General features: G+C 36.5%; 1 protein-coding gene across 6 annotated transcripts in view; it reads right to left on the minus strand.

Moving 5' to 3' along the window:
- The window catches only part of EIF5B (eukaryotic translation initiation factor 5B), a 69419-nt gene that overhangs the window by 25208 nt on the left and 20943 nt on the right, over nt 1-23268 (minus strand). For 4 of the 6 annotated variants that reach the window (XM_067704171.1, XM_067704168.1, XM_067704173.1 and 1 more), the window contains 9 exons: nt 19976-20101; nt 19790-19874; nt 18444-19119; nt 17123-17340; nt 16564-16714; nt 10223-10318; nt 9428-9517; nt 7763-7837; nt 3198-3484 (listed from right to left, as the gene is read on the minus strand). In XM_067704171.1, coding sequence (XP_067560272.1) covers nt 3198-3484; nt 7763-7837; nt 9428-9517; nt 10223-10318; nt 16564-16714; nt 17123-17340; nt 18444-19119; nt 19790-19874; nt 19976-20101 — 1804 coding nt within the window. Of the gene's footprint in view, nt 1-3197; nt 3485-7762; nt 7838-9427; nt 9518-10222; nt 10319-16563; nt 16715-17122; nt 17341-18443; nt 19120-19789; nt 19875-19975; nt 20102-22486; nt 22531-23268 lie in introns of all 6 variants that reach the window. The other 2 variants (XM_067704172.1, XM_067704169.1) reach the window with 2 other exon arrangements.

The raw sequence follows: 23268 nt of genomic DNA on the forward strand, positions 1-23268 counted from the left end.
TGTGAAAAACCCACTGCTAATATCATAGTTAATGGTGAAAATCTGAACATTTTCCCCCCAAATACTGGGAACAAGGCAAGTATGTCTGTTCTTACCACTTCTATTCAACAATGTATTGGTCTAGCCAGGGAAATAGGGCAAAAAGAGAGAAATAAGCAGCAGTAAGTTTGGAAAGGAAGAATTAAATTGTCTTTGATAGATGACATGACACTGATTACAGAAAGTCCTAAGCAATCCGTGAAAAATTACTGGAATAAAAAAATTTCAGTATAGTTGCAGGATACAAAATCAATCTATAAAATCAACTGCACCTTTATACTGACAATGGAAGATTAAATGAAGTGACTCCATTCACAAGAGCATCAAAAACAATAAATATACTTGGCAATAAATTTAACAAAAGAATCATAAATCCTATACTCTGAAAACTACAAAACACTGCTGGATGAAATTTTAAGAGATATAAATAAATGGAGAGACAGCCTATTTCCATGGATTGGAAGATTTAATATTAATAAGATGGTAATTCTCCACAAAATTGATCTACAGATCCAATGCAATCTCTATCAAAGTCTGAGTAGACTTTTTGCAGAAACTGCTGACCCTAAAATCTGTATGGAAAAGCACGTGACCTAGGATAGTCAAAACTATCTGGAAAAGCAAGAATAATGTTGGAAGACTTACATTTCCCAATTTCAAAACTTACCATAAAACTATAGTAATCAAAAACAGTATGGTACTGATGTAAGAACAGATATACAAATGAATGAAACAGAACTCAAAAGTCGAAAAATAAACTCTCACATTTCTGATCACTTGATTTGTCGAAAATGACAAGGCAACACAATGGGGGAAGAGCAGTCTTTTAAACAAATGATGCTGGTTAAATTCATTAAAAAATGATGTTAGTCCCTTACATCACACCATACAAAAAAATTATCTTAACATAGAGTTAAAGATCCAAGAACAAAAAGTATAAATTTTTAAGAAGAAAACACAGGGCAAAATATTCATGATCTTGGGTTAAGCAAAGATTTCTTCAACACAACACCAAAGGCATGCTCTAGTAAAAGAAAAATTTAATAAACTGGATGTTAACAAAATTAAAAATTTATGCACTTCAAAAGAAACTTAAAAAATGAAAGGAACTCTTACAACTTAATAATAAAAAGACAAATTCCAAAATTTAAAAATGGACAAAAATTTGAATAGATGTTTCAACAATGAAGATTATAGGAATGGCCAATAAACATACAAAGAAATGCTCAACATCATGGAAATGCAAATTAAAAACTGCAATAAGATATACTACTTCACATCCTTTAGAACGGTTATAATGGAAAAGCAGACAGTAACAAGTATTAGTGAGGATGTAGAGAAACTAGAACCCTCAACTGATAAAAATTTTCAGTTGCAGAGCCACTCTGAAAAATAGTTTAGTAGTTTCTGAAAAAGTTAAACACAAATTTACCATATGATTCAGCAATTTCACTCCTAGGAACATATGCAAAAGAAATAAAAACATGTTTCCATGCAAAGATTCATATGAGAATGTTTATGACAGTACTATTCATAATAGCCAAAAAAGTGGAAAGTCAAATATCCTTCAACTGGTGAATGGACAGTAATAAAATGTGGTATATTTGTGCAACAAAACACTATTTGTCAGTAAAAAGGAACAAAGTACTAATAGAGCAACAACACAGATGAATAGGCTTAAGTGAAATAAGCCAGACACAAAAGACTACATATTATAGGATTGCATTTATAATGAAGTTTCCAGAGAAGACAGCTCTCTAGAGACAGAAAAACAGATTAGTAGTTGCATGGGGCTAGGAATGGGGAATGACTGCAAACTGGCACAAGGAATGTGTCTGGGGTGATGAAAATATTCTAAAGTTGAGTTGTGGTGATGGTTGCACAACTCTGTAAATTTACAAAATGTCACTGAATTGTACACTTAAAATGGGTCAATTTTATGGTACGTAAATCATATCTCAACCAAGCTGTTTAAAAACTGTTGAGCTAAAGAAGCCCATAGCATATTGTTATGTGGAAAAAAATATGCATCCACAAAATTTATTATCTAATTATTAATGAATTTTTTTTAACATGAGGCTGATAAACAGATTCATTAACAAGGGTAGTTCTTGTTATCTCACTGGGGAGTGAGATAATGGGGGAACTTTTACTTTCTGATTACACCCATTCTGTTTGTTTTTAAATCATCAAACACAGTACACAAACTGTCTCTCTTACACATAGGTATACAAGGGAGTTGGCCTGAGTAGGTGCTGTGGGGAAGAAGCAGAGACACGTGCAGGAGAAGGGAGGGGATCTAGTGGGTGGAGACCAGAGATACTGCTCAACATCCTAAAATGAAGAGGACAGTCCCCCGCAGCAGAGAATTATTCAGCCCAAAAACGTCAACGGTGCTGGGGTTGAGAAACCCCAGTTTACAATAATAGACTTTGTTAGTCCTTTAGAGATTCAGAAAATCTATTCCTATCTAGACTTTACAGAAGGAAAGGCAAATACTGATATATAGGTATTAAAACAAAAATTAAAAACTAGAATTACATATGAAAAGATTAAGAAAAGGAAAGCTAAGAACAGTTTTTAGCTTTAAAATAGTTTAGCATCCTCAAAGCAAACTAAAGTAGTTTTTAGTGTATTATTTATGCTAAGCTGACATAACTAAAGGAAACTTTCTCTTGAAGCCTAGTAGAAGTAGTAGTAGAAGTCTACCTCATTAAGTAGGCCAAACAGTAAGCCGGCTAGGTATGTGAACTTGACTAAATATTGATAGAAGCCTCATTAACCCACCAGATTTAAACAACTAAAGGGATCAGATGCCTCAGAATGACTAACCTAAATACGTAAGGCAAAAACTCAACTAGAGGGCATAAGCTCAGAATACCTCTGTATACCGATAAATTGTCAAAGAGCACATTAAAATTTGGAGGAAAAAAGAAAAAAATGATGAAGCAGTCACCATTCTGTCTTAGGTAAGAGTGAGGTCCTTGGGTTAGACCACTGTTAAAGACCTATTATGTCTCCACAAAAACCGGACAAAGATACCACTCCGAGACTGTATTTTTAAAAGTGCTCCTCAATAAAAGCCTTTAGTTGTATAGTTCTAATGTTCACAGAGGAGTGGGGAGGAAAGCAGGAAAGAGAAGAGGAAAAATAAATACCTCAATCCTCCGTTTTGCTTTGTCGTAAGCCCGTTCTTCTTTAGTTCGATCATCATCAGAGTCATACTCAGATTCCGAGCTCACTTCTTTACTTGGCTTTTTAACTAATGTTTTCCCCACATCCTTCTCATCTGACACCTTTTCATCTTCTTCATCGCCTTCACTGCCTTCACTGTCTCCTTCTTCTTCCTCTTCTTCTTCACTCTCTTCGTCATCCTCCTCCTCCTCCTCTTCCTCCTCTTCCTCTTCAGGGTTTTCTTTTACTTCTATATGCACCGTGTTTCCTACTTTCAGGAAAAGAGATTTTGAAATAAATGAAAGTTAACAATGAGATTTCTATCAAGATAGAGACCTTAAAGGGAAAATAATACTGATCATGTACTAAATAAGGGAGTAAAATTTTTTTTTTTTTGTGGGGGGGTATGCTGGCCTCTCACTGCTGTGGCCGCTCCCATTGTGAAGCACAGGCTCCGGACGCGCAGGCTCAGCGGCCATGGCTCACAGGCCCAGCCACTCCGTGGCACGTGGAATCTTCCTGGACCGGGGCACGAACCCGTGTCCCCTGCATCGGCAGGCGGACTCTCAACCACTGCGCCACCAGGGAAGCCCAGGGAGTAACATTTTAATACAGCATTAATTCCAAATTAATGTTTTCATACATCATAAATGCAAAGTGTTTGTCTACATTGCTACAATGAAGACTGCCACTTAACAGTAAAAACTTAATGCGCTAACCATACTTCAGCTAATAAACAAGAAAAACATTACTAAGCTAGGATACAAGAGAGGACAGAAACCCAGGTAGGTGGACACGATGCCTAGTACTTTGTTCCCCCTGGGGTCATTTGCGGATCCTGGAAGAGGCAGCTGAAAAGCTATGCAGCTCTTAGTGGCCCCTCAAAGCTTAGGGGTCCAGGCATTGGGAGTTCAGGCCTACCAAGGATTTCCATGGGGCGAGGGAGATGGACACTGGGTAATACCCTTATTGTGGGGTGAAATCCTGAAAAACTGTACTGTAGCAGTAAGGATAAACGAGAAGTAAACAGGGCCTCCCCATTATTGGCATATCACCTCCAGATCCTCTAAATTCCACATGTGGAATAAGATGACTCTATATTGCTAGTTCACTCAGACTCCTGGTAGATGTACATATAAATTCTCTCTGGGGGAAGAAAACACCAACCTTGACATCAAATTATTTCTACAGTTGCAAACAATTGAGGAGAAAATTAATGAACCAGAACACAGATCAGAAGAAACAATCTACAATGAACCACGGAGACTCAATAGGTAAAAAATACAGAAAAGAGGAAAAGATACAGTGATAGAGTAAGAAGGTCTATCATAGGCTTAACTAATAACCCTGAGAAGAAACAGTGGCTCATAACACTGCAAAACTAATAAAAACATATAGGCAGAATAAATAAAAACAAAACAAACCTAGCCACATCATAATAAAACTGATGAAAACGAAAGACACATGAAAAATTTAGGCTGGTAACCTGACTTTTAAACAGAAACAATAAAAGCCAAGACAAGGGACTAATATCTTCAAAGTATTAATAAAATTACGACTAAGAATTCCTCATTCAGTTTGTCACCTTCAAGAATGAAGATGAGATAAAGATATTTTCAGAAAAGCAAAAATGGAATGTCTCAGTAACAGATGCATACTGAAGGAAATTCTAAAAGGTATTCTTCAGGCTGGAAGAAATGATCCCAAATAAAGGTCAGAGGTGCAGGAAAAAAATGAAGCACAACAAAAGCTAAGAATGTGGGTAAACTTAAATATATACTGACTACTTTTTAAAAAAAGCTATTATGGGGTTTAAAACAGAGAATTAAAATTAATGAGAACAATGGTATATAAATTGAGAATTGGTTAAATGTTGTTTATGTATTCTTTGGTCATTACATTGCCTGGAAAGAAGATAATAGTAGACAGTGATAGTTCAAAGATCCATGTTAGGCCCAGTCGGAGGGCCAAGGAGCACTGGTCCGGGTTGGGCAGAGCGGGGTAAGGCAGGGTGCAGCCGTTGTGCGGCGTAGTCCCCCAACCTGCTGCCAGCTCTGTAGCCCGTCAGGCCCCAGCACTGTCTGCTGATCTCGGGCTGGAGCCATGGGGGTGCTTGGGGGAGGTTTAACACTAAGGGTATTCCCTATCGTGGCTTTTAAAGGTCTTCCATTTTCTCAGATTGCTTTCTTTTCATCCCTCCGTGCTGTTCCCGCACCCCTGGCAAGGACCTACCTTTCAAGGTCCCCCTCAAGTGTGCCCCTCTAGAAGTCTTTTACAGCCCCTTCCTCACCCCTCATCCAACACACTTAGGTGTCTCCTTTGGGCCCCACAGAAATGTCTGCACACCACTGTTAGGGCTTCGCTCCTTCAACAACGAAACGTGTTTATTGGCGCCTGTTATTTGCCAGGCAGAGTTTTTAAATTTCTGCATTAGTTTCTGTCTCTCATCAGATTTGAGGGCAGGAGCCATCTTGTTATGGAATCCGTAGAGGGAGAGGGGATGAGGCAGGCTTTGTAATCAGGCCCAGGCGGCTCCAGATGCAGCTGCACCACTTAAGGACAGCTGCCCGCCCTCTCACAACTTTCCTAACCCCCTCAGCCCCTCTCAGCTTTTGTGAGGATTTAAAAGGCATCTATCAGGAAGCCGGGGGGGGGGGGGGGGGAAGGGGGATTACACAGAGCAGTTGCCCACCCATCCATTTATTCTTGCACAGATCCTTGTTTGAGGTGTCTAATGTGCAAAGCACTGCCACAAGCATTGCAGGGAACAGAGAAATCAAGTCCTCATCTTCTAGTGGGGCTGATGTGAGAGGAGGAGATAAGGACTGGGAGGAGGAATACTGGGTGAGAGGATGGAGAGAAAGGGGAAAAAAAAAAGATCCACGTGAAAACTCTCTAGAGTAACCACTAAAAGTAAGCAGAAAAGTACAAAACTTCCAAGCTCATGAAAGGAGAAAAAATTCAAATAATCCAAAAGATGGTTAGAAAGGAGAGAAAAAGAAACAGAACAAGAAGAACTTAAGAAGAACTTAATAAGATGATATATAATCAATATACTTTATTAACTCTATCAAATGTTAGATGTAATGGGCTAAGTACTCTAGGTAAAATATAAAAATTGACAAACTGGATTTAAAACCTCAACTATATGCTGTTTAAGGATATAGAAAGTGTAATAAAGACAGAAGAAGATCATGTAAATTAAAGCTGGCATAGCTATTAATATCAGATAAGGTAGACTTTAAGGCAAAAGACATCACTAGAAATAAAACGATAAAACAGTTATTTCATCAGAAAGATATAAGATTACATTCATCTAATAATATAGCACCAAAATATATAAAGCAAAAATTAATATAACTCATGGAGAAACAGACAATCTACAAGCACGATGGGAGATTTGAACACACAACTCTCAGTGAGAGAGAAAAAGCACACCAGAAAAAAAACTCAGAACAGAACATAAGAGGTGAAAATGATCAGCAAACTTAACTAAATATAGGTAACAAGTCACCCAACTAATGCAGAATATAAACTCTTTCCAATCACATATGAAACATTCATAATAATTTACAGCCCAACAAATGGTTGGTTAAGTCGACGTATTTCAAAGGACAGAACCATGTATTTTTCTGATCACAATGAAATAACAAAGATACGTAAAGTCCTCATTTTCATAAATTAAGAAATATACTTTTGGGCTTCCCTGGTGGCACAGTGGTTGAGAGTCCGCCTGCCGATGCAGGGGACACGGGTTCGTGCCCCGGTCCGGGAAGATCCCACATGCCACGGAGCGGCTAGGCCCATGAGCCATGGCCGCTGAGCCTGTGCGTCCGGAGCCTGTGCGTCCGGAGCCTGTGCTCCGCAACGCGAGAGGCCACAACAGTGAGAGGCCCGCGTACAGCAAAAAAAAAAAAAAAAAAAAAAAAAAAAATATATATATATATATATATATATATATATACTTCTAAACAAATCACAGGTAAAAGTTAATATATCAAAATAGAAAATTTAATATATCAACGTATCAGACCTTACAGAATTTGGCTAAAGCCAGGCTTAAAGAAAAATCTGTAGTTTTAAAAAACGACTGAAAAAACAGAGCCAAATATTCATTTCAAAAAGTTAGCAAAAAGCCAGCAAATTAAACCCTAAAAAAGACAGGAAGAAATGACAAAAACACTTTTTATTCATAGTGATTAGGAACTAAACAATTCGTTTGTATTATCTTTGTATTATATTTTAAGTTCAAGAGGTTTTTTTGGTAGGCTAGCTTTAATAACTTATCCCCATTTGTAACATTATCACTCTGAGAAAAAATGTATTCTAAAGCCTAGGCAACTATCTTACAAATGACTTTCTGAAAAACCATTTATTAATAAAATCAGGATCCATATGAGGACTTAGGAACCATGGCAATGGAGAGAGCAAGACTGGTCTCTATCCCCAGGAATGTTCATACAGCTTTCATCATCGGGAGACTATTTCTTTAATATACACACCTCCAATAACCACTGGACTTATCAATGAGTGCTTACGAGCTACTCACCTGTTTCTCTCTCCTCATCACTAGCCATAGCTTCCCAATCATCCAATCCAGCATCCTCAGTTTCTTCTTCCTCTTCTGTAAATAAAATTTTCATTAAAGACACAGAATATATCTAGACAGATAAGATTGCTTTTAGAAAAAAAAAATTACGTAGAAAACTATCCTGACATAAAGAAATAAATGTTTTAGTTATGCAAAAAGTATGTACACAATTTCATTACCTTTGGAACTAGTTTTCAATATACCTACCATGTTAAATCCTCTACTATTACTAAATGCTTCACAATTTCCTCGTGTTTTGAATACACTATATTAAACTTAACGCAGATTTCACATTTGAGGTAATTAAAATATTAGCAACTCATTGAAATGTTCCTTTAGATCTTGAAAAGGGTAAATGATGGCATTCAGTTCTTGAGGATAAAAGAAATTTCACATATATCTTCTTTTTGATCTTCAACCTATACTTTATACAGAAGAATGTACTGTTTATTTTGCTTTAACCTCTACAAATACATATAAATACAACTTAAATTACATAGTTGGAGGTACAAATCTACACTTCTATTCCAGTTGAAAATAAGAACAGTACATTGTGCTTACAACCCAAAAAATAGCCAGAAAGGTATAATTTTGAATTTATAGACTTTAAACTCTCATTAACAAAAATGATTCTTTTTACTGAAATCTAATCAAGCAAAATTATTCTCAAATGAAAGGAAGATGAGATTGGGACACTGTAGTATTTGTTTCCCTGTCATAATTACTATTTGTCAACAAGTTTGGACACGCCTTCTTGAGGAGGAAATGAGTCAGAAACACATACCCCTAACTCCTCCTAAATTAGCAATTCTTTCTAGTGCTACAAATATCACCTAAAATAGGGAACTGCTGTTAAGTCTATCAATGTGAATTTCTCTAATCTCATCCTGTTAAGCTGAGGTGTGCCCAGGAAAATGATCCTTTTTATATTGAGAATAGGAGGGGAAGAAAAATAGGATCAGTAATACCTTTCACCAGTGTGGGTCAGTCTTAACATTCTCTAAAGCTGCTCCCATTCCTGTCTTTAAACACTGGAGATTCTCCTGATTTTACAAAACATACATTTAGCCGGCCTCTGGCTCTCCTAGCAACAGCTATCTCATGAATTAGAACAATGTTTATCTTAAAGAAAAAAAAAATCCAGAGATTTTTCTCCAATCTCAAAACACACACACAAAATGAGTAAGTTGAATCCTCTTACTAATTTAGTAAACAGAAGCTGACCTCTATAAAGATTTTAAAATGCCAATTTTTATGACTCTTAATAAAAGTTCTAATTAAAAATGCTTCCAATTTGCTTCTGAAGGATTAAATAAAGAACTTTAGTTCTTCTTGGTACCGCTTAAGAATTCTGACCCATAAATAAAAACATCAGAAAAAATCCAAATACCTCTCTCTATCCTCTCTAAAAAACATTTTACCAACACTATTGTAAAGAACAAAAGTGATTCAAGTCTCACCTCTACACTTTTTACAGTGGAAATGAAATGATTTAGAGAAAAGAAAGAACTATGAAGAAGGCCATCCTGCCAGACATTTGGTTTCCCCAAACTAACGATAACCAAGACAACTTATGACACATCAGTGATATTTAACAGGAATTAATTAGTCAACACTACTGACCTGGTTCAACAGGAGGTGGTGTCTCTTCTTTTTCAGGTACTCCTTGTTCCACAACTTCTACAGCAGCACTTAATTCCATTGGTTCACATACTGAAAAAAGGAACAGAAACCAAGTTAACAATACTTTTCAGTGCATAATTTCTGTTAGGATACTCTATTAAGTACTGAATAAAAACCAGTAGTACAACCTAAATTCTTTAGCAAGTTTAGAAAACATTTAAATATCAGCTATGCGTTGTTGGTTTTTTAAAGAGGAAACTAGTTTTTCTTTCTGCTCAAGAATAGAATGTAAAATTACAGAAGGTTGAGAAGGGAACAGAAAACATAAGAATGATAGTTGTGCTTTTCAGAGTTAAGAACAGTTATTCATAGCATAGGATCCACATTCTTCAAACAAAAGTACTTTTCCATTAACCTGTCATTTGAATACGTTGAGAATGATAATAACAAAAAACAAGGTACAGGAAGTAAGTTTCAGTATGCAATTCTGATTTGCTGATTTCTTTTTAAGACTTCTGAGAAAAAATGTATTCTAAAGCCTAGGCAACTATCTTACAAATGACTTTCTGAAAAACCATTTATTAATAAAATCAGGATCCATATGAGGACTTAGGAACCATGGCAATGGAGAGAGCAAGACTGGTCTCTATCCCCAGGAATGTTCATACAGCTTTCATCATCGGGAGACTATTTCTTTAATATACACACCTCCAATAACCACTGGACTTATCAATGTGTGCTTACGAAAAGGCAAACAAAACTGTTTCTAAATCACAGGCTATTTTGTATGCAAACCTTTATTTTCCAGCTGCTGTGGTGTTTTTTTCTTCTTTTTATCTTCATAAATTGGCCTTTTCTTTGGCAAAGAGTCTTTTGATGGCACTTCAACACCTGAGGGATAAAAATGGAAAATTTCAGGGTTTATACTACTTGCTTGTCACCTAAGAAATACTACTTAAGAAGATAACATTTTATTCACCTCAGAGATGCATACCCTAAAATATAAAGGAACATTCATGGAAAACCCTCTTTTGTAATGTAAGGTATTTTAAAATTTATATACGTTTAAATTCCATTTTTTTGGTGTCCAGTTCTATGACTTTTGACAAATGCATGTAGTTATGCAACCACCATCATAATGAAGATGCAGAACAGTTCCATCACCCTGTGCTGCTCTGGGAAGTTAAACCCTATTCACATCCTTATGCCCCTGGCAGCTACTGATCTGTTCTCCAACCCAAAACATGTGCTCTTTCCAGAAAGTCACAGAAATGACACTTTACAGTCTGGCTATCATCATAATGGATTTGAGTCATCCTCGTTACTATATGTTCCAGTACTTCATTTCTTTTTATTGCCGAACAGCATTCCATTGTATGGATGTACCACAGTTCCCTCATTCGACAGACAGCTGAAGGACATTTGAGTTCTAGTTTTTGACAATTATGAATAAAGCTGTTAGGAACATTTGCATGCAGATTTTTCTGTGAACATTTCTCTGGGGTAAATACTGTGGAGTGGGAATGATGAGACATTAAGATAAATATGTACAGTTGACTCTTGAACAACATGGGCGTCAGGGCTGCCAACTCTCCGCGCAGCTGAAAATCTGCATATACCTTATAGTCAGCCCTCTGTATCCATGTTTCCTCCATATTCATGGTTCCGCATCCTCAGATTCAACCAATCACAAACTGTGTAGTTACTGTAGTATTATTGGAAAAAAATCCACCTATTAAGTAAACCCACACAGTTCAAACCCGTGTTGTTCAAGGGTCAACTGTATTTAAATTTGTAAGAAACTGCCAACTGTTTTCTCAAGTGGCTTTACAATTCTGCATTCCCACCAGTAATATATGAGAGTTCCAGCTGCTCTTACCAGCATTTGGTAAAGACAGATGTTGGGTTCTTTTAAATTTACATATTCTAATAAATGTGTAGTGATGTCTCACAGTGGTCTTAACTTGAATTTCCTAATGATGTCGAGCAGCCTTTCCATGTGCTTATACTGAATAGTTTCTTGGTGAAGTGTCTCTTCAAACTTTTGCCCATTTTTAAATAGGATTGTTTTTCTCATTGTTGAGTTTCGAGTTATCTTTATATATATTTTTATGCACACACACAGTTATCACGTATGACTTTCAGGTATTTTCTTTGAATTCTCTCAATGGTGTCTTTTGCACAGCAAAAGTTTTTAACTGGACTTCAATTTTATAATTTTTTCCTTTTATGGATTATGCTTTTGAAGTTGTAACTAAGCACTCCCTGCCTAACACAAACTCACAAAGATTTTCCCCTATGTTTTCCTCTAAAACTTTTTTTTTTTTTTGTGGTACGTGGGCCTCTCACTGTTGTGGCCTCTCCCGTTGCGGAGCACAGGCTCCGGATGCGCAGGCTCAGCAGCCATGGCTCACGGGCCCAGCTGCTCCGTGGCACGTGGGATCTTCCCGGACCGGGGCACGAACCCGTGTCCCCTGCATCGGCAGGCGGACTCTCAACCACTGCGCCACCAGGGAAGCCCTAAAAGTTTTTAAGTTGTATATTTTATATGTAGATCTACAATCCATTTTGAGTTAAATTTTATATAACGATTGAGATTTAGGACTAAGTTTTTTTGTTTTGAGGTTTTTTTTTTTTTTACACAATGTCTAACTGTTCCACTATCACTTGTTGCAAACATCATATTTTATCTACTGAATTGTCTTTTCCTATGACAGAAAAAAAAAACCCTGACCATACGTAGACTCTATCTGTTCTATTGATCTATTTGTCTATCCTTTTGCCAGTATCACACTGTACTGATTACTGTTTTTACAGTTAGTCTTGAAATCAGATAGTGAGCCCTCCAAGGTTTGTTCTTTTTCAAAAATACTTTGGCCGTTCTAACTCCTTTATCTTTTCATACACATTTTAGAAATAGCTTATAGATATCCACAAAATATTCTGCTGCAATTTTGATTGAGATTGCACTGAATCTACAAATCAGTTTAGGAGAACTGATATCTTAACAACATCAAATCTTCCAATCCATGAATGCAACATCTCTCCATTTACACAGGTCTTCGATTATTTTCGTCAGTGTTTTATAGTTTTCAGCATATAGATTCCACAAATACTAAGTGTTTCAATTACTTTTATGGGGGGGGTACTGTAAATGGTACCATTTTTAATTTTTACTGTTAATTGCAAGCATATAGAAATACAGTTGATATTTGCATACTGGTCTTATCTATAATCTTGTTAACCTCACTTATTAGCTGTAGGATTTTGTGGGGGGTAGATTCCATGGGATTTTCTAGGTAGACAACTGTCATCTGTGAATAGACAGGTTTACTTCTTCCTTCCAGTCTGCATGCCTTTATTTCTCTTTCTGCCTAATTGCCTGAGTTAGGACATTCCAGTGCAATGTGCAATGATTGTGATGAGAGTGGATATCCTTGCCTAAATCACAATATTAGCGTTTATTAGTATTCAGTCATTCACCAGTAACTGAAAATTGTTGTATGTTTTTTGTAAATGTCTTATATCAGGGAAGGAAGTTCCCTTCTATTCTCAGTTTGTGAATTTTTATTATACGTGAATGGTGAATTTTGTCAAATGATTCTTCTCCATCTATTGAGATGATCATGTAGATTTTCTTCTTTAGTCTATTAATATGGTGAACTATTTATTTATTTTTAAATACTGAACCAACCCTGCATTCCCAGGATAAAACCCACTTGGTCATGATAGATTAACCCTAAATATAAATATACGCACATAAACATACATACTTATATAGTTGACCCTTGAATAACAGGTCTGAACTACACAGATATTTATACTCAGATTTTTTTCACTAAATATGTATTATATTATAGTACTAGAAGATCCACTGCTGGTTCAATATGTGGACGTGGAACCGTGGATACAGAGAGCCGACTAGAAAATTATACACAGGTTTGTGCCTGCATGGAGAGTTGCCCCTAACCCCTAGATTGTACAAGGGTCAACTGTACTGCTGGAATCAAACTGCTAATATTTTGTGGAAAAATTCTGCATCTTTGTTCATGAGGGATATTGGTCTGCAGTTTTCCTTTCTCGTAATGTCTTTGTCTCACTATGATATAAGGGCATGCTGTCCTCATAAAATGAGTTGGGTAGTTCTGGAAGATAATGTTCATAACTAGCAATATTTCTTCCCTAAATATTTGTTAGAATTCCCAAGTGAAATCATAGAGGCCTGGAGTTTTCTTTGTTGGAAATTTTTTTTTAACTTAGATAAAATGTAAGTAGATATAGGAGTATATTTTTTAAACAGGTACAGGACTACCCAGGTTATGTATTTCTTTGCATGTTGGTTGTTTGTGTCTTTTAGGGGAATGTGTACTTGCTATATGCTTAGTAGTTACAGGCTAAAGGCTATGGAACAGACTAAAAAGGTAACCTGCTACACAATTCAGCGTAATTATTCGAAAATATCTGCAGATACACTAAGAACACATTTTGAGCTCAATTAATAAGTTTTATATTATTCTAGGTAATGAATGTGGTAAATAATATTTACCTAACAAGGCAGCTTTTAAAGATATGGTGAGACGTAGCATGTAGTATCTTTTCAATGAATGCACTTGTGGAGGGCCGTTAATGTCAGGTTAAGCAGTTTGGACACTTTTATTAACAGACAATAGGGAACCCATAAGAGGGCAAAAACTGAGCAACACTATGAAGAATAAGAAGAGAGACTAGGGCCAGAGATGCTACCTGAGAGACCATCTCTTCGAAGCCTGTCCTAAAGATTGATGCCAAGTTCACAATTTTAAATAATTTTCATCTAAACTTGTAAATACAAGTCAAGCTACTCCATAAAACAGCATTTCTGAGATTGGCAAATTACTCCCTACGTGGTCCTATCCCAATTTCTCCATGAGTGCTTCTAGCCTGTCAGATAGCCACAAGTCAAATCTGATATTTGGGTGCTAGTTGTACTCGAATTTGTTCTTTACTTTTGTTTTTTAAAAAGCTATATCCCCAACTGAGAATAAGACTTTCTGAAATCTAAGTACTGTGTTTCTCTACATTTACTGCTCCCAGCTGACCATATAATGCATAACAAAGAGCTGGTCACACAGATCAATTAAATCTCAGTTCTAGGTCCTTGGACAAGCTGTTAAAGTTTTCTGAGTCTCCATTTTTTCATCTATATGATGGGAATGAAGATATTTATGAGGAAATAATGTCAAAGGTAACATCAGGTATATACTAAATACATAATACATGGTAGCTCTTACTTTAATTATAGCATAAGCACCAAAATTACCATAATATAAAAATCTGTGGAACGTAAGGACAGGACATTGAGAGGTCCCAAAATATTCTTCTCAAAGGAGCAAAGACACTATTTTAAATCATCTTACCTGTTAAAAACATAAATGATTAAATGCTCAGATTATGGTCTCTAAACTAAAAGGAACCAAGGTTCCCTGGGTAAACAGTTGATTTCAAGGTCTAGAGGAGAAAATGTGCAAGATGAGCCTGGGATATCTCGTGGTGTTAGAAAGCAAGGAAGAGGTCCAAGAATACAGTAGTCAAGTGAAAAAGTCACAGGGACCAACCTGAATGACTTCCTGCTAGCCAAAGATGGTATAATTTGAGTATCAAAAACATAAATGGGGCTTCCCTGGTGGCGCAGTGGTTGGGAGTCCGCCTGCTGATGCAGGGTACGTGGGTTCATGCCCCGGTCTGGGAGGATCCCGCGTGCTGCGGAGCGGCTGGGCCCGTGAGCCATGGCCACTGGGCCTGCGCGTCCGGAGCCTGTGCTCTGCGGCGGGAGAGACCGCGGCAGTGAGAGGCCCGTGTACCGCAAAAAAAACCAAACCAAAACAAAACAAAACCATAAATGACTTTAGGAGATGAAAACATATCAATTATATAAAACTCCATTAAGATAAAATGATATACATCCAAAGCAAAATTAAATTCTAAATTTAATACTAAACCTCCACTGGTCACCTTTGGAGGTTAAGGGGACATCAACTTATTATTTTACAAATTAGTAAAGAAAGGGAAAGAATTAAGCATATACCCTGGTTTTCCTGCATGAACTGTATTTCAGGGAAAGCTTTTCTTTAGAGAAAGAAAGATTCTAGCTAATAAATGCAGAAAGAATGACAGACTATCACAATTCTTTAATTCCTAACAAAGTACTGGATATAGGCAATGATCACCAATTGGAATTAAAATTATTAGATGAAAAGTCAATGAAGAACTTTTCTAATGGACAAGGCTGCCAATAGCTAAACTCACTGATCAATCTTGACATCACCAGAAGGCAAGCAGATCACGTGCCTCCTCACATGAGGCACTTTAGGTGGTAAAGCACCATTAAGAAGTAGCCAAACTGCTAGATCTAAAAAATTACAAGGTATAGAGAAATAAGTTAGCCAACACCAGGAGAATGCAAATAGACAAATCCAGGATAGGAGAAATTCTAGGAAAACATCCAGTATCTTCAACAAATAAATCCATGCCAAAAATAGGGGTGGTACTGGTATCAATGAGAGACAGACATTATCAACCAAATACAACACATGAATTTAATCTGGATCCTGATTTGAACAAATCAATTATAAAAGACATTTTGGAGATAAGTGGAAAAAACTAGACATGGACAACATCAAGATATCAAGGAACTTTGTTTAATATAATAATACATACTACACTTATATTAAAAAGTAAAATGTCCTTATCTGTTAGGTATACACACTAAAGTAAAATGTGAGTAAACCCATAATGGCATCTGGAATTCACTTTCAAATACTCCAGGGGAAAAAAGTGGGTGGAGGGGGGACAAAGCAAGAATGGTAAATGGTGATAACTGTTGAAACTGAGTGATGTCTACACGGGGACTCATTTTACTATTTTGTATTTTCATTTACAGACATACTATCATTTACACACAAATTTTTACCACAGTATAGATGTCATCTCCCTAAATAATGAAATTATCTCACCTATTCCTTATATTATTATTGGACTTTTTCACAGCATTTTCATAGAATTCTCCTTCTGATTCAATTCTCCTTTTGACCATTATAGAGATATAACTGCATGAGAGAAGTTTCTAGAGCATTCAGTTAATTAAGAACACCACCTACCCTGAGCTTGTAGAAGTTTAAGGGTAGCTTCGGCTCTGGCTCTGGCTTCTCTCTGGGATTTAGTTAAAAGTTTCCCTTCTTTTTTCAAGCGTTCTTTTCTTTCTTTTTCTTTTTGCTTTTTCCTTTCTCTTTTTTCTTGTTCCAATCTTTCCTATAAAAGAATATGCATCAGACAAAAATTGTATTAGCTTAATGAATTACAAAATTTAAACATAAACAACCCAAATTTCTAACAAAGCTCTTGAGATACATGCAAAGTATTATGTTAGGAGCTTCCAAATGAAAGTACTTTAAATGTTGTACATAATGAGTATTAATTAGTATCACATGAGAGTCGACTATGTGTTGGCAATGATGCACAAGCAACTCCTGTCTGTACCTGAGGAAATAAGGTAGGATTTTCTCTACCCCTTCATCTTATTATTTATATCTGAACAATAATGTAACTGAAATACCATACAACTAAGAAATTTTTAGAATTAGAAAGCTAGAGATATTTTACGAGAAGCGGATTTAAGTAAAACACCAAGTCAAAGTCAGCAGCTTCACAATGACATACCTCTTCTTTACGCTTGGCTTCCAATTCTTCAAGGCGTTTTATCCGTTCTTCCTCTTCTCTCTTCTGTCTTTCCTCTTCTTCTTTAAGCTTAGCCAGAGCTTCCTGCATAGCCTTAACTGTGGCTTTGCTAGGTCCTTTTTTCTTCTCTTTTTCTTTTTCTTCCTTTTCTCCTTTCTTTTTCTTCTTATCTTTTTTCTTTTTGTCTCCTTCATTGTCATCTACCAAAAAAGAAGAGAGGCAAAGAATATTTTTAAAAGTTGTTTCCTACGGCAATGGTAAGCAAACCCCAGAGTGCAGGAACCATAATGGGCCAGGGCTGATGCCAGCAGCAGGCTAAGGGCTTTGGATATCTAGGCCCCCTGAGCACTTGAGTAACCAGAAGAGCTCCAAACAACCCAGCTGGCCTCCTTAGAAGCCTACAATGCTGGTGCTACTCTGAGTTGTCCTGAGGGATTCAAGAAGATGTGAGGATCCTGTCATCAGGGAGAAGATATACAGTACCTAACGTATCTTCTAAATCCATGGTGTCTGAATTCATAAATTCTGTAGCTAGTTTTGCTTCTGTAAGATGGGGATGATAAGAATGATGCCTACCTTAAGGGGACAGACATTAGAAGAATAAAATACAAAAATATAAATATATTCCAAGAACTCTATAGCATTATGCTAAAGAATTAAAGATTATGAAGCTACTTTCTTGATGGTTCTCCTCAAACATGTCCAGACAGTAAAAATTTGAGTGGTTAAAAAGCTATGTCAATTTTCCCATTAAAAGTTTTCTAGTCTAAAGAAAAATTATATAAGTCATTTGATCTTTGTTTCCATTCTGAGTAAGGGGGAAATTTAACTAGAAAGCTTCTTTTTGCTAATTGGTTCTGGTACAAAAAAGTGCCTCAGTATTGCTTAAAAGATGTTAACTAATTTCGGCATGTTACTTTTCCATTTCATAGACCAAATTAGGTTTTTAAAAACAGGAAAGAATTCAGATATTATCTCACACTGAGGCATCAAAAGGAAGAGTAAATTTTTCATTAGGCAACTTCCAGCCTTCATGAGCAGCAAAAAACTGTTTTCCACGGTGAAATTCCGTAAAAATCCTAGTGTGTGCACAAATCATTTGAAAGATATTTTATACTACATACATAAATGTTTAACAGTGAAAATCAATTAAAGGAGTACTTAGACCTAATTTTAAGTTTCTTACAATTTAGTACCTTTATAAGCAAGGACAAACAACAAAATGACTTTGGGGCATAATAATCAAAACTTAGGCTGATTATGAATCCAAGCCTTTTGCCCTTTCCTCAATATTATTACCAACCTTCTGCAGCTGTGGGAGCCTCTCCTTTCTCTTCAGAGGCAGGAGGTGCTCCAGAATCAAGAGTCACTTTGGATTTTACAGCTTCCTCTTCAGATTTCCTTTGAGATTCTTTTGGTTTACTCTGATCCTTTTTACCAGATTCTAGCTCTTCTTTTTCTTTCAGCTTCCGCAGTTTTGCCTTTTCTTCATCCCGCTTTTTTCTCTCACGCTCTTTCTTTTCTGCCTTCTTTTGAGCCATTGTCTTAATTTTGAAGGAGGAGTCGTCATCTTCATTCCCACTCTCTACATTAGGACCTGGCTTATTTTTCTGATTCTTTTTCTGTCCTTTCCTGGACTGCAAAACTTCATCTGATTCATCACCACTTTCACCAGAAGAATGTACTCTCATACAATCTTTAATTCTTTTACTGTTATCCTCATCCTCTTCTGACCCATCCTGCTTCTTATTCGATTTTTGAGCTTTCCCTTTAGCTTTTTTGGAGAGTTTACTAAAATCATCATCATCATCACTCCCAGAGTACATTTCCATTTTGGGTTTTGCAGTCTTTTTTGATTTTGAATCTTTATCTTCCAATTCTTCACTATCATTATCTTCAAAACTTTGTTTTTTGCCTTTCTGTCCTTTCTTTTTTTTATCTTGTTTTGAGGTGAATTCATCTTCATTATTTTCTGTTGGCTAAAAAATTTCCATTGTTAGAAATATTAACAGAGTTATACTTTATTTTTTTTATTAATTGAAACTCCTCAAAGTCATGTACTTCGTTAAGTACACATGGAAAAATTATCGAAATAATCTTAAAATAAAGTTGTTTTTACAAGAATATAAAACTCAAGCAAGTACCAGAAGCTAGCCTAGGCCTCAGGTACATCTCATAATCACTGTAAATTTCAGAATCCAGGCACTCTGAAGCAAACACTAATCACCAGTCCACATTTATTACCTTCTTCAAATGGCATAAAAAGCCTAAGGGGAAAATTGAAAGAAAAAATATCCATCCCTCTCTCATTACTCTGAGGCTTATCCAATTTCAAAGGATGGAAAGAAGTATCAATAATATAGAAAACTGCGGGTAGAGTTGGGAAATGTTATATTTCCAAATGTACCAATTTTATAAATAGACAACATATCACAAAATACCTTTAGATTCCCAAATAAAGCATCTTTATATTTGTGAAAGGTTTTAAAATGCATTACTGATTCCCTAAAAACTGTTTTCCCCCTTTGGCATCAAATTTTATGGAAACTTTTAACTAACACATATATATTGCTCAAAGGTTTCCAAAAGCAGTCCCTAAAACTGGAGCTACAAAGAAGCATAAACAGGTAACAACAATCTGTATTTCACCTTTGCTGTAGCAGTTTCTCTGTCAGCTTTGATGCCTTGAGCTTCCCAAGACAATTCTTCCAGTTCTTTCAGGATATCATCTTCACTAGAAATGGATTAAAATATATTTTGAGGTACTGAATTAGTTTAATAAGTAAATCTAGTACGAAAGCTAATAAAAATCAAATATATTTAAAATATACTTACTCAAAATCTTGCTTTTTTTTCTCCTTTTTCTTTTTCCCCTTTGCCTTTTGAGGTTCCTGTTCCTTAGCAGCACCAGCTCCTTCTATTTCTGCAGCCAAGGCATCGAGATCAATGTCATCCTTGGCACTTAAATGAAAACACAGAAGACCTAAATGTTACTCCAGAGCAAAATAATCTGTCACATTCACTTACAGAGAATTTTTTTTTTCACTTTAGCCTTTTTCATGCATTAGCAGCCCACTGAGAAAAATCACTTGGCAAGTTCTTTCATGACAACACTTGAGTTATAACTACTCATAAGCCTCTCTGTATCTGCTTCAATAAAGTTTGAGTTACACTCAAACCCAGAAAGAGTTATAATGAACAGCTCCAGGAAGAAAATCTAGGTAATCAAGAAAAGGAAATTCATGCTTGTATTCAAGTAACCCTAAAAAAGAAAAAAGAAGAAAGAAAGGAAAAGAAAAGGAAATTCACTTTTGTTGATACCAAAGTTTTTTTGTTGAGTGTCTGAATGGAATTATTTATAAAATGAAGGAAAGTTAAAAGAGAAAAAGATTCTTATTATTTGATTATCAATAACACCTAAATCTTTGGAAACCTTTGCATTTTTACTTGGAATAGCAAAAATTTTAGAGCTGAAAGGGACTTTCATCTAGTCTCTCATTTTACCAAAGGGAAAACAAGATGCACAAAGTTTGAATGCTTTCAGCAAAACATCACCACACATCCAAATCTAAATAAATTAGGAATGATTCAGTAAATAAAATACCCCAAAATCCAGAACCAAACCTGGTCACAATCTTTTACATTCCTGGTTTCATTTCTGGTTCCATCCCACAATGTCCTCCATCTACCAATATTACTTGGAGTAATAAACCAAACTAAGTTCCAGTTAAAACCTACAGAAAACAAAGGAGGTCAGTCTGAGATGTACAAGTAGAAAAGGTGTATGAATTCAAATAAATGATACAATCAGAAAACAAAGACCTCACGCAACAGAGCCTCCACTGGTGTATGCCTTGTTGTGAAGATGCTTCACTTCAATAAAGATAATTCCTAGTATGATAAACATAAAGATTATGTAACAAGACACGGAGGACACAGAATTTATCCTCAAGGAGCTTCACAGAAGAGACAGAGAGAGAGAGAGAGCAAACGAGTAAAAAACCAGAAATTGCAAAATGCTAAATGCCATGAATTAAAGGAATTTAATGCTTTTACAGGTGACCAGAATTGAAATGTGTTCCCTTTTGTCCTACATTTTAGACAGTGTATTTAAAGGGGATCATAGAACACTGAACCACTGTACTGGTGGTGACTTCCCAAAGCACCAAATCCAGAATGAGAAAGTCAGACACTTCCTAGCAGAGGAGAAACCTAGACCCAAGTTACTGAAGGAGAAAAAGGAGTTAACCAGGCAAAGAGAGTGCATATATCAGACACAATGAGCACAAAAACCTAAAGGTAATACATGTATGGTGCCTCAGGAGGACTCATTAAAAGGTATCTGAATCAACTGAGAAGCTTTTTGTAGGTTACTGATTTCTTGAGCCCACTCAAGATCTAGGGAACCAGAAACTGGGGGTCGGAGCTAGGCAGCGTATTTTTAGCAATCTTTCCAGGTCAGATTTGAATGGTTTTTCTTTCTTTATAAATGAAGAAACTGAGGCACAGAGAACTTGTCCAGGATCACACAAGGCAGAGATGGGATTTGAGCCCAGGAAGTTCTGATTCCGAAGTCAAAGACAGTAACCCTGCTGGCATAATCAAATTTGCATTTCAGAAAGCTACCTCTGGTATAAATGATAGGGCAGAATCCCAACTAGTCAAGCAGCAGGAAAAGGTAGGAAGCTTTTCTAGCTAATTGGGATGACAAACACACATCTGACTTGCAGCAGTGGCAGGCAAGATGAAGATATATGAGTCAGATAAATACTAAGGAGATCGATCAGCAACACAAATGACCAACTGGTTGTATACAGAAAGGGGGAGGGAAGAATCAAGGATAATTCTCAGGTCTCATCAGGTAACAGAAACCTTAGTCTGGCCCAGCATCAACCATCCGGCCCAGCAGCATGAGATTAACCAGTACCATCTCCAAAGGCAGCTCTGCCAATATTCCACACTACAGCAGATTCCGAGACAGGGTGACAAGGGAAGGTAGTTAATGATCGATGCTTGGCACCTCACCTCCAAAAACTTGCCAGTCCTCATCTGACTCTATTCACCTCATAAAAATAGTCTGTGATTTGCTATACTGCCACAGTATTCATTAACAAACATCTCCAGAATAACAAAACATTGGACTACATCTGTATGCTGCTGAGTTTGAAAAGCTCTTCTGGCTAGTAATAGAAATTAACAGCTTCGGAGTGCTTACTGTTTATCAGGAATTGTGCTGACCAATTATTAGACATACTGTATGTCATTTAATCCTCAAAACAACTCTATTAAATTAAGCTTAAAGATGATGATACTTTATAAAAGGCATCCAGCTAGAAAGTTACATACCAGGAACTCAAGCCCAAATCTGACACCAAGATTGTACTGACTTCCTAGAAAATGGGAAATACAATAATCAAGTTTCTGAAAATTATTTGACACAGCTACAAAATATATCAATGATATAACAACATGCTTAACAGTCTTACCTACCATGGTTTCTAAAGTGTTCTTTCAATGTGTACTGAACTTCCTACCCCTGATTCAAGAGAATGTCCTAAAATGTCAACCATATTACAAAAGTTCATGAAAGTGACACATAACATCAGTTATTTAACTTGAGACTTTTATACTCTACCTACATTTCAGCCCTACTTTTCTACCTACCCATTACATACTACAGCTTAAAGATTTCAGTAAACCAAGAGTCAAATCTACAATCCAGTCATGCTGATAATGAAAGCTTTAAAACCTTTAAGGAATGTGTAAGAGTATTTTTATGTAGGTACATCTTTCTGCAGATCATTTTTCCTTTATCAAAGCTACAGTATTCTTACTAATATTTGCCCTTCCAGCCCCAATCCTTTATTCTAAACTTACTGCAGACTTCCAGAAATAAAAGGCAATTTTCTATGGTATTCAACTCAGTGTTTTCACAGGCCACATTCCTCCATCATCAGGACAGAAAAAATGTTATAACTTAATGGCCTTTAAACAGTGAAGCTATTGGGACTTCCCTGGTGGCGCAGTTGTTAAAAATCCGCCTGCCAATGCAGGGGACGTGGGTTTGATCCCTGCTCCGAAAAGATCCCACATGCCACGGAGCAACTAAGCCCGTGTGCCACAACTAC

This window comes from Pseudorca crassidens, chromosome 14 (assembly GCF_039906515.1).
Source record: "Pseudorca crassidens isolate mPseCra1 chromosome 14, mPseCra1.hap1, whole genome shotgun sequence".
Classification (NCBI taxonomy): Eukaryota; Metazoa; Chordata; class Mammalia; order Artiodactyla; family Delphinidae; genus Pseudorca; species Pseudorca crassidens.